Source organism: Vicugna pacos, chromosome 11 (assembly GCF_048564905.1).
Source record: "Vicugna pacos chromosome 11, VicPac4, whole genome shotgun sequence".
NCBI classification, from domain to species: Eukaryota; Metazoa; Chordata; class Mammalia; order Artiodactyla; family Camelidae; genus Vicugna; species Vicugna pacos.
Window position 1 is genome coordinate 11,839,450 of NC_132997.1, and position 12,593 is coordinate 11,852,042.

Consider the following 12,593-nt stretch of genomic DNA (forward strand, 5'->3'; position numbering starts at 1 on the left):
GATTTTCTCCATCTGACTGTTTTATGTTTAATTTGGATATCAAACCCTCACTCCATACGGAAAGCTCAGGCCTACGCTGCAGCACAGTTACATCCCGTGGAAGAAAGCGGATCAAGGGAGAACTGGAGAGTTTCCCTTCAGAAGCTGCTAAGTGTGGTTTTGCACCTGTACATCATTTACAACCACACCATCGTCAAAAGAGTAAGACCTTACATCTGTGGAGCAAAAAGCACTGCGGTGCTTCCGAACCATCAAAGAACACTGAGCTTTGTGCAACAGTCCTGAGGCACTTAAAGCGTACTTTCTCTGAAAGGCTCCGAAACTGACTCACTTCACCATTTCAGGTACAACGGGGAGGTACCGGAATTAGTAGAGAGAACATGCCCTTGAAGTCTGACAAGGCCCTGCTTGAATCCTGCTACAGCATTTACTAGCCGCTAAATGGACCAATTCCTTAACCCCTCTGAGAAGGCTTCCCAATCTTCAAAACAGGGCTGCCACCGCCCATTTGGGAGGCATGGATGTGAATGCAACACGCAAGTAGGGCGGCCGACTGGTACGTGACACGGGGCCTGGCTAGTTTCCCTCAGCTGCCCTTCTCCCCCTTTAAACTTGCACTTTTCCCCCTGGTACGGGTGAAGCCCCCGGAACAGACTGCCCGATTCTTCTGTGTATCCCTGGATACATACCTTACCCTTAGGAGGCCAGAAAAACAACTGCCTCCTCCCCAGTCACTATCAATATTCTTAAGAGTCTGGGTATTTTTAACTCTATTTTTCAGGGAGACTATTCCAGAATTGTTCAACCACCTTTCTCCAGGTTGGCTCCTCTCCCAGCGCCCATCCCTTCTCACTTCAAATCTTCTGTCTGATTGCCTTTTGTTCGTGGGAAAGAGAGTCCGCTAGGGTGCGGACTCCCGAGGCCTCCCTCCCTTCCTCACAGGAGAGTGTGACTACATTCTCCCAACTCCCCACTGCGACTCCAGCTTCTGAGGAGTTTCCCCTTGTGGACCCTGCAGCCTCTGGATCGTCCCAAGATGTGCACACGTGGCCAAAACCCTCCCTTCAGATTTCTTCCTGGGTGGCCCTGCCCACCCCCCAGAACCTTAAGGATAAATGCCATTGCTCTGAAAATCACAAACGCCGCTGACTGACACACCAAAGCTGCATGGTCTGGGCTTTCCTCCAAACCAGGCACAGCCCTGCCCCCACCAGCCAAAGTCTGCACCTCTTGAGATGAGCTGATCCACTTGCACGGCTGTGAACACCAGCTAAGAATGACGAATCCTAACGTGTATCTCTAGTCCGGCTCCTTCACCTGAGCCCCAGGCTCATAGACCCGAGTGCCTCTTGGAAGTCCTAACTTGGATGACAAATGGCATCTTAAAAATGCCTTATGTCAAAAAAAAAAAAAAAGCCTTATGACCACCATTTACTCTAGACTTCGATTCCTGGCAGGTACCTCCCAGGCTCCCCATTTTAGTAACAGCCCCATCACCCACCTAGGTTTTTGAGGTCACATTCAATTTCCACTGTTCCCTCCACCTGGCCCTGCCCTGGAATCAGTCTTGTCATTTCTGTCGCTAAGCCAGTCTCAAGTCTGGTTCTGCAGGGAGCACGGATGGAAACCGTTAAGCTCACAGCAAGGTGCACTGAGTCACAGTCCTCCGATGGGAGTTCCCTGGAGGGATAGGCATCTCCTGCTGCCGGTCACCTCAGAAGGCACTGGATTCTCACAAAGAAGGACCAGGAGAAGGGACTCAAGGATCTCCCGTGGTCTGAGCTTTGAAGGGCCCGAGGTTTGGGGGAGCTCCTAGTTAGCTGACACTCATGTCAGTGAGTAGATGAGGATGGTAGGAACCCAGGCAAGTCTGTTCTCGCTCCAACCCCTTTTCTCTCGGGAGCCACGGGAAAGGCCTGTTTCCAGGGCACAGACCAGACATCACAGATCCCAGCCTGCATTTGCCAACCCAGACAGCCTTGACTCCTACTTGCGACTCTTACTTTTGTTCTGTTCCCCCCCCAGAATGTGATGGACTCTTTCAGAAAGTCTGGACTGTCTCAAGCGAGACCAAGTCAGTGAAGGATGAAGTGTCCACATTTGGACCAGAGCATGAAAGGAGAAACAAGGCCTCATGTCCAGCATGACGGTGGTGGCCAAACCCTTCCCCTGGGTGAGATGAAACAGGGTCGGGGTGAGAATGCAAGGTCCCTTCACGGCTGACAGGGGTGTTGGAGACTCACTACCGCAAAATAACGACATGGCCGTCAGTGGTGGACATCAGCTGCAACAGACACAGAGTCAGCTATTAACTGCCAAAAAGGGGTAAAAGTAAAGGCCGGTGCAGGGAGGCCTGCACGGCTGCTGAGGCAAACCACAGACCCGGCTCTGAATACCCACTGGCTGAAGAAGAGAGGAAGCTACGGTCCCCTTTAGCGGTCCCTGTGTCCACCAGATCCAAGTGAACCAGCTCCTTAGGACAAGGCAATGTTTTCCTGATACTTAGAAAAACCAGCCTCATAAAGGGAACAAAAGAGTGGCATGGTTTTAGACCCGCTCCTGCCCCTCTATGAATGCAAAATAAAGTAAATGGCTCTGGGAAGGTGAATGCAAAAATAAAACCAGAAAAACAAAAAACTGGTGACTGCTTCCTCCAACAGAGTCCACTGCAGCTGCTCACCCCCGAGCCGGCCACTTCCTCACCAGTGACCGCCGGCCAGGAAGCACAGTCACGCACGTCACACAGCGACAGCCAGGAACCGTGTGCCGAGCACGTTTGTGTAAAAGCCAGAATCAAGCAAGGTGCTGCAGATTTTGACTTTCCAAGTTTAAATACTCCATGAAAAAAATCCCTCAGCAGCCGCCTAAATCAATTCGCATCTCTCTTCTTCAAAACAAATAAACAAAGTTAGTAAGAGAGCATTTGTTACCAAATATAAGGAGGAACAAACAGGTTCCTCAAAGCAAGGACTTTAACAGGTATCAAACTCCAGTGGGTGATGTGCTAACAGAGCAAAAATTCCAAAAAACTAGAAAATAAGAAGATGACTAGGATAATATATGAATCATGGCAACTGTTAAGTTTTTGCTTTTTAAAGCGATGGAGACAGCACAGAGGGCGATCTGGCTATTCCAATGCAGGGTGTGCACAGCCCACATTTTCAGACCCAACAACATGCTCACAGGGTGGTATAAGAGAAAAAGGAAAATAGAAAAAGGAAAAGAGGAAAAGCGAAAATAAGAAACACACAAGAACAAAAATAACTGACAGCATTTGCAAGAAATTACGTGAGTGTGATGAGGACAGGGACGCGGGGACGGTGAGACCCACCCTCACCTCCTGATCCAGGGAAGGCAGGGGCCTGAGGGGAGCGGTGCTGCCGGGGGACCCCAACGTGGTCAGCGCCCCAAACCAAAACTTCACCTAGTTGTGTGTAGACAGCTTTTGGGCTACAAAATGTGTTCACACTTCAAGCTGGACAATGTTACTCACTCCCACCAAGAGGAACAGGGGAGAATTAGGTTCTGCTCCTGAACCAAAGCATTGTTTAAAAAATTAATGACTGTGGAATAGTAAAAGCAACTATGGAGTAAAAGTGACTGGAGGAGAACGTGCTTGACCCGAGCTCACTGGCCGCGTTATCTCGCTGACGTTCAGATGCTGGCTGAGCCCTTGTGGTACCAAAACAGACAGACCCACAAGGAGGGAGGTTTAATGCGCTGCTGTATTTTGATGCCTGGAGCCATGCCTGGTACACAAGGTTCTGGGTAAACAATGGTGACAGTGTCAACCACTATGGGCTAAGCACACATCCAGCTACTCCACCAAATCCCAAGGGCAGACTTCAAAAGGCAAAAACAATCTGGCATTCTCTGGTGGGTCTGCAGACTCAAAGCCAAGCAGTTGCTGAGCAAAAATGTCACCAGTGCCTCCTTTGACGAAAGAGGAGGCACTGGCCTGGGGGCTGGTGCAGGGCTCCGGGCTTCCACTGCTCACCCACCAGTCTGTCCAGGGCGAGAAGGTGGTCCCTGCTTACATTGCACCGATGCGCCTACCTTGAATGACGCCTTGGGACTCAACAGGAGGTGACAGGTCAGGTGAACGGAGCCAGCCTTGGTGTAGCACGGTTCTGGCAGCTATGCCCTCAGCAGTGCCCAGTTTCCTAAACCTGACACCTCATCTCCAAGGAGCAGAAGGGTAGTGTGGGCATGTAGATCACAGGACCATGTGAGGACAAGTACAGATCATGGCCACGACATGCCTCTCCCCTTCCTTAAGCCATAGAGGAATGTCCGGGGAGGAAGTGAAAATTAATCCAGAGCCCGCCAGGCACCATACGCAGGTGGGACACGGATCCCCTTTGTCTGTCATTCACAGGACTGGTGTGGATTTTCTTTTTATCAATTCTCTGGCATCTTCTCCTCCATCTTACCAACAACAAGAAAGGAGAATCTGACCTTAGAATCAGACAATCACAGAGCCCCTCCTGCACAGCGGGCCCGGCAGCACGTGTCATGTCCTCCGACCGTCACCTGTGGGACCGCCATGAACGCTCTCGAGACTCAAGGCCCGAGACCGCAGGCCGGGGGGGACACAGCTCCCCTCAATCTCCCCAGTAAAGGGGGACCACCTCTCGGCAAAGACATCTCACCCTCTTCTGCCCGAGGGACAGCTTGAAAGATACACAGGGAAACATAGTAGAGGGTGAGGGGGTAGGCAGCCCAGAAGAGCTCGTCTGCCCTTCCAAGGCAGAGTGGGGCCTTTGCCATAATCACAGGGACAAAGTGAGGACGAATTTTTCCCTGCTCTGTTCCATTCTCCGTGACACGCCTTTCCCTGCATAAGGAGCTCATTCGGATGCCCCTGGCAGTGTTTCTGATGTCCTAAATTGGCATGGTGGCTGTCAGGCAGGGGAGAGGGCCTGAGCCGTGCTAGTGCTGGGCCTGGGAGGCAGGAGACACCGGCTCCACCCCGAGCTCAACCAGCACCTCGTTCTGCGTCTCGGGAATCAGAGTCTCATCTATAAGCGAAGGGATGAAACTGTCCCAGGACAGGCTGTCCAACAGGAATGAAATGAGAGTCATGTAAATAATGTTTCCCAGTTGCCACGTTTAAAATGTAAAAAAAAAAAAAAACAAGTAACTGATTTTAAGAACAGACCTTACTTATTCTACTGTATGTAAAATACTATCATTTTGACATGTAATCAATATAGAAAGTAACAAGATAGTTTATATTCTTTTTACTAGACAAGTTTCAGCGTCTGATGTGCATTTGACCTACAGCACATCTCAGCTCAGACCAGCCTCCTCCCCAGCACTCCTAACATCAGTGGCTGTGGCTACTCTATTGGACAGCAACTCCAGGGGTCCCACCAAGTTTCCTGGCTGAAAAGGGGGAGTAAGTGTCCACACTAACCCTAAAAGTATCTCTCTGAAACAAAAGCAGATTTACTTTTAAATGTCTGAAAACCGGCGGGCTGCACCTCCTTCCCGCCTTGGCTACAAGACAGCCCTCCTCCTTGCTGATCCCATTCTGGATGTAGGGAAGCAATCTTTCACACAGCCAGGGTGGCCCGGCCTTCAGGTTGACTTGCCTGCTGTCTGTGTCCAGTCCCACGATGTCCTCCTACTCAAATAGGATGTAGAGGAGGGGGGTCTTCTCCCCAGAATTTTCGGGGGCCCCATCCAGCCACTTGGACTTGGGCAAGATGAAGAGTGACTCAGTGAAGTCGTCGATCCTCTTCTCCACCAGCCTGCAGTCCTCGTAGATTGAAGGCCACGTCGGTGCGCGGCTGCTCGGCCACCTCCCCATACAGCACAAAGACAAAGAGCTGAGAGTCATAGCGCGTGGTGCCATACAGCTCCTCTGTGCATGGAGCTTCTAGAAGGTCTTGGCCAAGAGGCAGTTGGTAATGGTGACAAGGCCCACGACATTGCGGTGGGTCTGGGAGTCACTCCATCCATTCTCGGGCACATAGTGATACCTATAGTAGATACAGAGTGCCCACTGGGAGCCGCACGGGCTGATTTGGCTCACCAAGGAGATTCCATTATAGATGCAAAAGAAATTCTCTAAGATGATCCCCACGGGTTGGACGACAACGGGGAGAGTCTGGTGGTCCTCAGCACACTGCACGTAGTCAGGGGCGCTCATGTTGCAGTCCCTGCCGAGAAGGGAGGGTAAATCGATGTACATACTGTGCTGTGGGCTGCGGGCCTCACTGGGTTGCAGCGACCTGGTGTGCACCAGCCAGAAGGCAAGGGAAGTCCAAGCAAATCGTGGATAAGTTTGTCCTCAGCGTCTGCACATGGCTACTGAAGCTCAGATCACATTGCCCAGCTTTTGGTCTAGGCTTCCATCCCCTGCAGAAAAGGGTCATTTCTTGTTTTCTGTTTCCAACCACCTAGGCAGGCCCTGATGCAGTCGGTGCTCAAAACTGCTGAATAAAGGAATGAATAAAGGAACTGCTTCCCCACCCCTCAGCAGGATATAATGCAAAGAACCATAGTAGGATCAAAATATCTGGATTTCAACTCCAATTTATTTGAACTCCTAAGGTGCAGAATAATGGGTAAGAAAACTTGCTTTGGGGAGGAGGGTACAGTTCAGTGGTAGAGCATGTGCTTAGCATGTTCAAGGACCTAGGCTCAATCCTCAGTACCTCATTTTAGAACAATGAAACAAATAAATAAACTTAATTAACCCCCTCAAAAAATATTTTCTCAATTCAAAATTCAAAAAAAAAACCCACCTTGCAATTGACACAACATTGTAAACTTGACTATAATTCAATTAAAAAAAAACTCCTTGCCTTACAAGAATATATCTGGATTATGGAATTATGCAGATGTAAAATGCCTAGGGTACCACCTGCATAAGAAGAAGGAACTGTACAAGTGTACTATCCCTCATTTATGAGCTATTTTTCCTTTGGGGAGGTTATAACCTCTCAGAGATATTTTTCTCATATTAAAAAAAAAAGAAAATATTACCTGATTCTCCATACTGCTGAAGAATCAGATAACCCTATGAAAGCATCTGAACCACAGAGTTTATTCAATAAATGTTTGTTGAATGAATGAATAAACAAGCAAAATGAATGCTGCTCCCTGCCACAGACCATCATAATGGTATTGCTTGGAAATGCCAAGCCCACATTCCACCCAAATCTACACTAACCACGTGGTTGACCTGGGCAGACCTGTGTGCTTCTCTAAACACCAGTTTATTCATAAATAGAAATGAGGGCAATAACACAAACCTAAAAGGATTAGTGAGTCACGAATGAATAGTACCCCAACTTTGCAAGATGGAACCATTAAAGAAAATTGGGCAAAGAGTCCATAGGCCCTCTCCATATTATCTCTTACAACTACATGGGAATCTACATTACATCTAAAAATAAAAAGTCTAATATTTTAAAGAGGCTATTGTGTTTAAATGAGCTCACTGTCTCAAATAAGGAACACACAGTACAATTAAGACAATGCGCAGCCCATGAGATGCACTCAGTAAATATTCCCACTGAACCCACTGGTCCCTCCAACTTCAGAGCATGAGGATGTGTCCTTGTGGCCAGAGGCCACTGCACCTGAAGCTAACAAAGCTAATGGTCCCCACTTTCAAAAGCCCTTGCCACCAACCTAGGTCTAATTTTGTATTTGTAATTTTTTTTTCTTTTTATTAAATAGAAATCCCCAATTGCATAGCCTTCAGGTCACCAAAACCTGGCCACAGAGATCATGATGGCAGCCCTTCTTGGTGAAACAATAAAATGAAGAGCCATTTCCACAAGACCTCTGTGTAAATCTACTAGGGAACTTCATCCTGGACTGAGAGGAAGAGGACTGGGGAGGAGGGGGAAATCTGAGGCACACAGACCCATGGGCCACCTGTCCCACAATGGACATTACACTCAACCCTCACCCTCCAGGAACTTCAAAATACACACAGACAGAGTGCTGTGGACAATATATATGTATTTTTAAAGAAATTCCGACTCTCTAGCAGGTCTTGTATCTACAGAGACACAAATGGCTTATGTGTATAATGTTTCACAAAAGCCTTAAAATATTACCACCCCAACTTGACACATTAAGAAACTAGGGATAGAGGTTTATCACATTGTGCAAGATTAGAGAGATGCCACATCAGACACCGTATTTAAACCCAAGCCTTTGCTCCAGTGCTCACACAAGAAAGTGTGACTTACTGCCCCTTTCCTGCCCTCTCCCTGCAATCAATCTCTGAAGAGTCTTTTCTGTGCCACGTGGAATCACAATCACATCAATTTACCACAAAGAGCTATGTGACTCCTTGGAGGACGTGTCAAAATCTAAAGGGTTGGGATGGGAGGAGAGATTTGCATTTTCTGTTTCTCAAAGGAAACATGGCTTTAAAAGAAACTGAAAAGCACTTATCTAGTCTAAGCCCTCATTGTGCAGAGAAGGAAATGGAGGCTCAGAAGAGATGAGGAAAGGGACTTATTAACAAATATTGCCTAAGTGCAGCACCAAGCCAGCCCTGGGCCCTTCTGGGGGAGTACCTGGAAGGCCCAGGAGAATGACTGTTAGAAAAAGGAAAGAGAAGAAGCATACAAGGCCCTGTCTCTATACCACCATACCATGAAGTTCCACCAAATTATCCAGTATGGGTGCAGCCAAAATTTAGGTGGGCTAAACAGGTTATAGAAACCTGGAAGTCTCAACCATGGTGGAAATTCCAACTTTTACTGTTTTCTTCCAAGTTCAAGCATCAGTTCAGTGGGCGCTCCATACGAGGGACTACACAAGGCCTGGAGTCCTCCCAAATACAGATCTCTATTATCACGTGTGCACACCACACACAGGCCCACCAGAAGAAAAACGCCCACACATAAGATGGAATTACTGAAACAGAAAAGAGCCAACCAGCATATATTGCTAGCAAAAACGGTGCTGCTAGAAATAGACTCATGGACATAGAAAGCAAACTGTTGTTAGCAGGCAGGAAAGGGAGGATTAACAGATACACATTAATAAATATAAAATAAATGACAAGGACCTACTATATAGCACAGGGTACTATTTTCAATTACTTGTAATGAGTTGTACTAAAAACAATCTGAAAAACATTTATAAACATATGCATAAGCTTATAACTGAATCTCTGCTGTACATCTGAAGCTAACATGGTAAATTGACTACACTTCAATAAAAAATAATTTTATATAATAAGTAAAAATAAAAGCAACGCCATAAAAAAAAGTAAAAGAACACGGTAATCCCCTTAGCTGTAGGTGGTGGAGAACTCTGCAAGCACCAAGTCCACTCGAACACTCCAGCACTGGCGGTCACTCATTCTAACCATCAGAGAATCACTTGGCTTCTACGAGGTTACTTTTCTCTTCAGTGAAAGGCTACAGTTGCATCTAATGATGTATTGAGCCTCATCATTCACAAACCCAAGAATTAATGAGGATTTCCCATAGGCATGGCTCTGGATAGATGAAAAGATAGGGTCCCAGATATATTCATGTGTAGAAGTTTATGCCATAAAGACATTAATTCTTCCTGCTTTGATAGACAGATTCATTGCAATTCTGATTAGAATTCCTCCTAGATATTTCATGGAATGTAACAAGTTAATTTATGGTCAGGAACAGCCAAGAAACTTCTTTAGAACCACCACTGGGAAGGGGTGGATAGGTCATGCATTTCAACTGGTCTTTCTGATGTGATGAAAACGTTCTGGAATAATAATGGTTGCACAAATGTGAATATGCTAAAAGCTGCTGAATTGTAACATTTAAGTGGGTGGACTTCATGGTGTGTGAACAATATCACAATAAAGCTGTTATATGAAAAAATCCTTCTTGCCAATTATTTTTCCCTCTATACTACTAGTCTGTCCCACAATTTAAGAAAAACAAAGAAAAACAAAACAAAACAAAACAAACCAGATTTTGCCAGGAGCTCTTTAGTAGTGCAGTGTCACTGGGTCTCCAACGCCTCGGGTTGTGCTGTTCCTGTTAACACACAATAGCTGGGCTGGACTAGTTAGGGACTATAAGTATCTTTTTAAGATCAACGGTCTCACGTTTCACCCTGGGAGAGTGAAGGATGGAGGATGAGACAGCCTCATGCCTTCAGCTCATTTTTAACTGAACAAAGCCCTGCTTTCACCACTGTAATTCCTCTCAGTATAAAAACACGTTACATCAACAAGCACCGCCATCATAACACCTGAAAGAGTTCAAGGTACTTACCTGGGGCAGAAATACTGATCAAGGAGACAGAAGCTCCCTCAGCACTGCTGCTCCATTTTCCCGACTCCACCAGGAGAAGCTGGGCATTACAGCCGCGGGCTCTCAGCCCAGGGAGCAGCGCCCACGCCGCTAATCTTGACCTCAGGGATCGGGAAAGGGAGAGGAAGGCAGCCCCGGGGTCGCGGGGCAGGGAGAGCGGGGTGGGGGACGCGGGCTGCAGCCCCGCTCGGAGGCCAGCCCCAGCCCCAGCCCAAGCCGCCCGCCCCGTCCGGGTGTGCAGACCCCGCCCGCCCGGGACACAGCCCGCCCAGTGGTGGGGACGGGTCGGCGGCCAAGGAGAGGAAGCCCGGGAGGAGAGGACTCGAGGGAGGGAGAGGGGAAGGGGACTCCAGCCACGGACTGAGGGGAGCCCGGCTGGGTCAAGAGGCGGCAGGGGCACACCTGGCCCTGGGCAGCTGTGGCCGGTGCGCCAGGGCAGGTGGCGCGGGCAGAGGGGCCTGGCCCGAGCAATCCAGCTGAACACACGCTGACTGGCGCCCTGGGGGGCTGTGACACGCCGACCGCCCTCCCGCAGCCGCCTCACCCCTTTCCCGATATCCCCTCACCTTGCACTTCCACAGCCAGAGGCCCCGGCCCCAGGCAGGAGCCAAAGGCCTACAGGGCGACAGAGCTGAGAAGCCATTGGGGCCGATCCCCGGCTCGGAGCTGGAGCTTCCAAACCGCGGTCCAGCTGGCAGCGACTGCGCATGCGCAGGAGGGCCATCGATCTGCTCTGGGTCCTGAGAGAGAAGGGGAACCGAGGGAGGGAGAAGAGGGGAGGAGGAGGGGAGGAGGGGAAAAGTGGAGGGAGACACATGGACAGGAGGAGCAGAGAGAAGGCAGTTATCTGGAATTGGGAGGGGAGTAGCAGAGATGGGGAGAAAGCGTTTTACCTCTTGGGGCATCCCGAAGGAGGCAGCAGTCCTGCCTATACACCCTTCTCTAACCCGTCATTGCCCACAGCTCATATTTTACGTCCCTGGCCCAGCCCTCCAGCTAAGGTCTCTGCAGAAACCCTACGGGTATCACACCCGTTGCCCCCACAAGGAGCTAGGTTTACTGTTGCTCCGGGAACCAAGCACCCGCAGGTGTTGTTTCTCAGAACTACCTTGGGAAGAGTACATGTTCCCCTTTTACACGCTGGGAAACAGGCAGGCACGATCTCTGCCTTAGCTCCACTGTCCCAAGTGTTGGGCTGGCAGGGAGCGGGAGGTAAAATGTCAGAGCCCCAGAAGGAGCAGACTGCCTGAGTGTTGGTGTATAGTCCCCATCCCTCCTGGGTAAACCACACCCCAACCTCTGGGAATAATCAAGGGCTCACCTTAGGCCCCTGTGTGTGGGAGAGCTGCCCTCAGTCCCAGTACCCAGCTTGCTAGGTAGGTAGAAGTGTTATTGAGTCCAAATTCATTCTCCTCAGTGCAGGACAGGCCAGTAAGTTGGGAGACCAAGTGTTGGGGCATGGAATAGCAAGTTTCTGTAGACCTAGATGGCAAACTAATGTCCTAGAAAACCATCTCCCCAAGTCAGAATTCAGGCTGCTTTCCTATGTGCTTGGTTTTTGCAAACTTCTTGGTGTAGGAATTCCTTCTGGTTAGAATCCTTTGTTCTTGCAGCTATCTCCCTGGGTCAGATCCCTGTAAACCTCCAACAAAACAAACGTTATTTTCTATTCTGCAACTTGTTATCTTTATATGATTGGAAAAGTGTTAAATACCCTTAAAGGTCAGAGCCTTCCGAATAGGCTCTCCTGTATATTTTAGGCTCTAGGCAACATTGTTTTACAAGCAAGATGAAGCCTAGGAGACAGAGCACAGGGTTAAAGTCAAAGGAACAGATCTAATATGGAGTCAGATTTCTTCTTTTCTATTACTGTGGCAGAAGCCACTTGAGGATTTAAGTCCCTTTAAGTTAAAAATAAGTAAAACTTTAAAGGAATTTACATACATTGGTGGGAACGTGCATAGCATATCTGGAAAAGCACACAAAGGATTGTAAACATTGGCATCTCCAGGGAGGCGTGTAGGAACAGAGGATGAGGGAAAAGTTCTTTCACTTGAGTATTTTTTGCTCTGTTTGAATTTTTTTATCCATATGCATATATTTCTTTTTCAGTTAAAATAAATGTGTAATGGAGCAAAGGAGTAACTAGCTCAGCAAATACAGCAGCCATAGACTCACTGAGTCATCACTTTTGATTTAAGCCAGGAAGCATTGTTTGTCTCTCTCCTATGTGTCCAGTGTTGTCTTAAAACTTCTTTTATATATTTTTTTATAAAATAATAACATGCTATCCCTCACCCCTGC

The 12,593-nt window shown here is 48.3% G+C and overlaps 1 protein-coding gene across 5 annotated transcripts in view; it reads right to left on the reverse strand.

The window, feature by feature from the left end:
* Window positions 1-12,593, reverse strand: part of LOC140699627 (trafficking protein particle complex subunit 9-like) — a 217,169-nt gene that overhangs the window by 195,311 nt on the left and 9,265 nt on the right. For 2 of the 5 annotated variants that reach the window (XR_012077858.1, XR_012077854.1), the window contains exon 1: window positions 10,856-11,012. Coding sequence is in view for 1 of the 5 variants with exons in the window: in XM_072972259.1 (XP_072828360.1) it covers window positions 10,856-11,013 (158 nt within the window). In the remaining 4 variants the exon portion in view is untranslated. Of the gene's footprint in view, window positions 1-10,250; window positions 10,313-10,855; window positions 11,030-12,593 lie in introns of those variants that run through there. The other 3 variants (XR_012077853.1, XR_012077856.1, XM_072972259.1) reach the window with 3 other exon arrangements.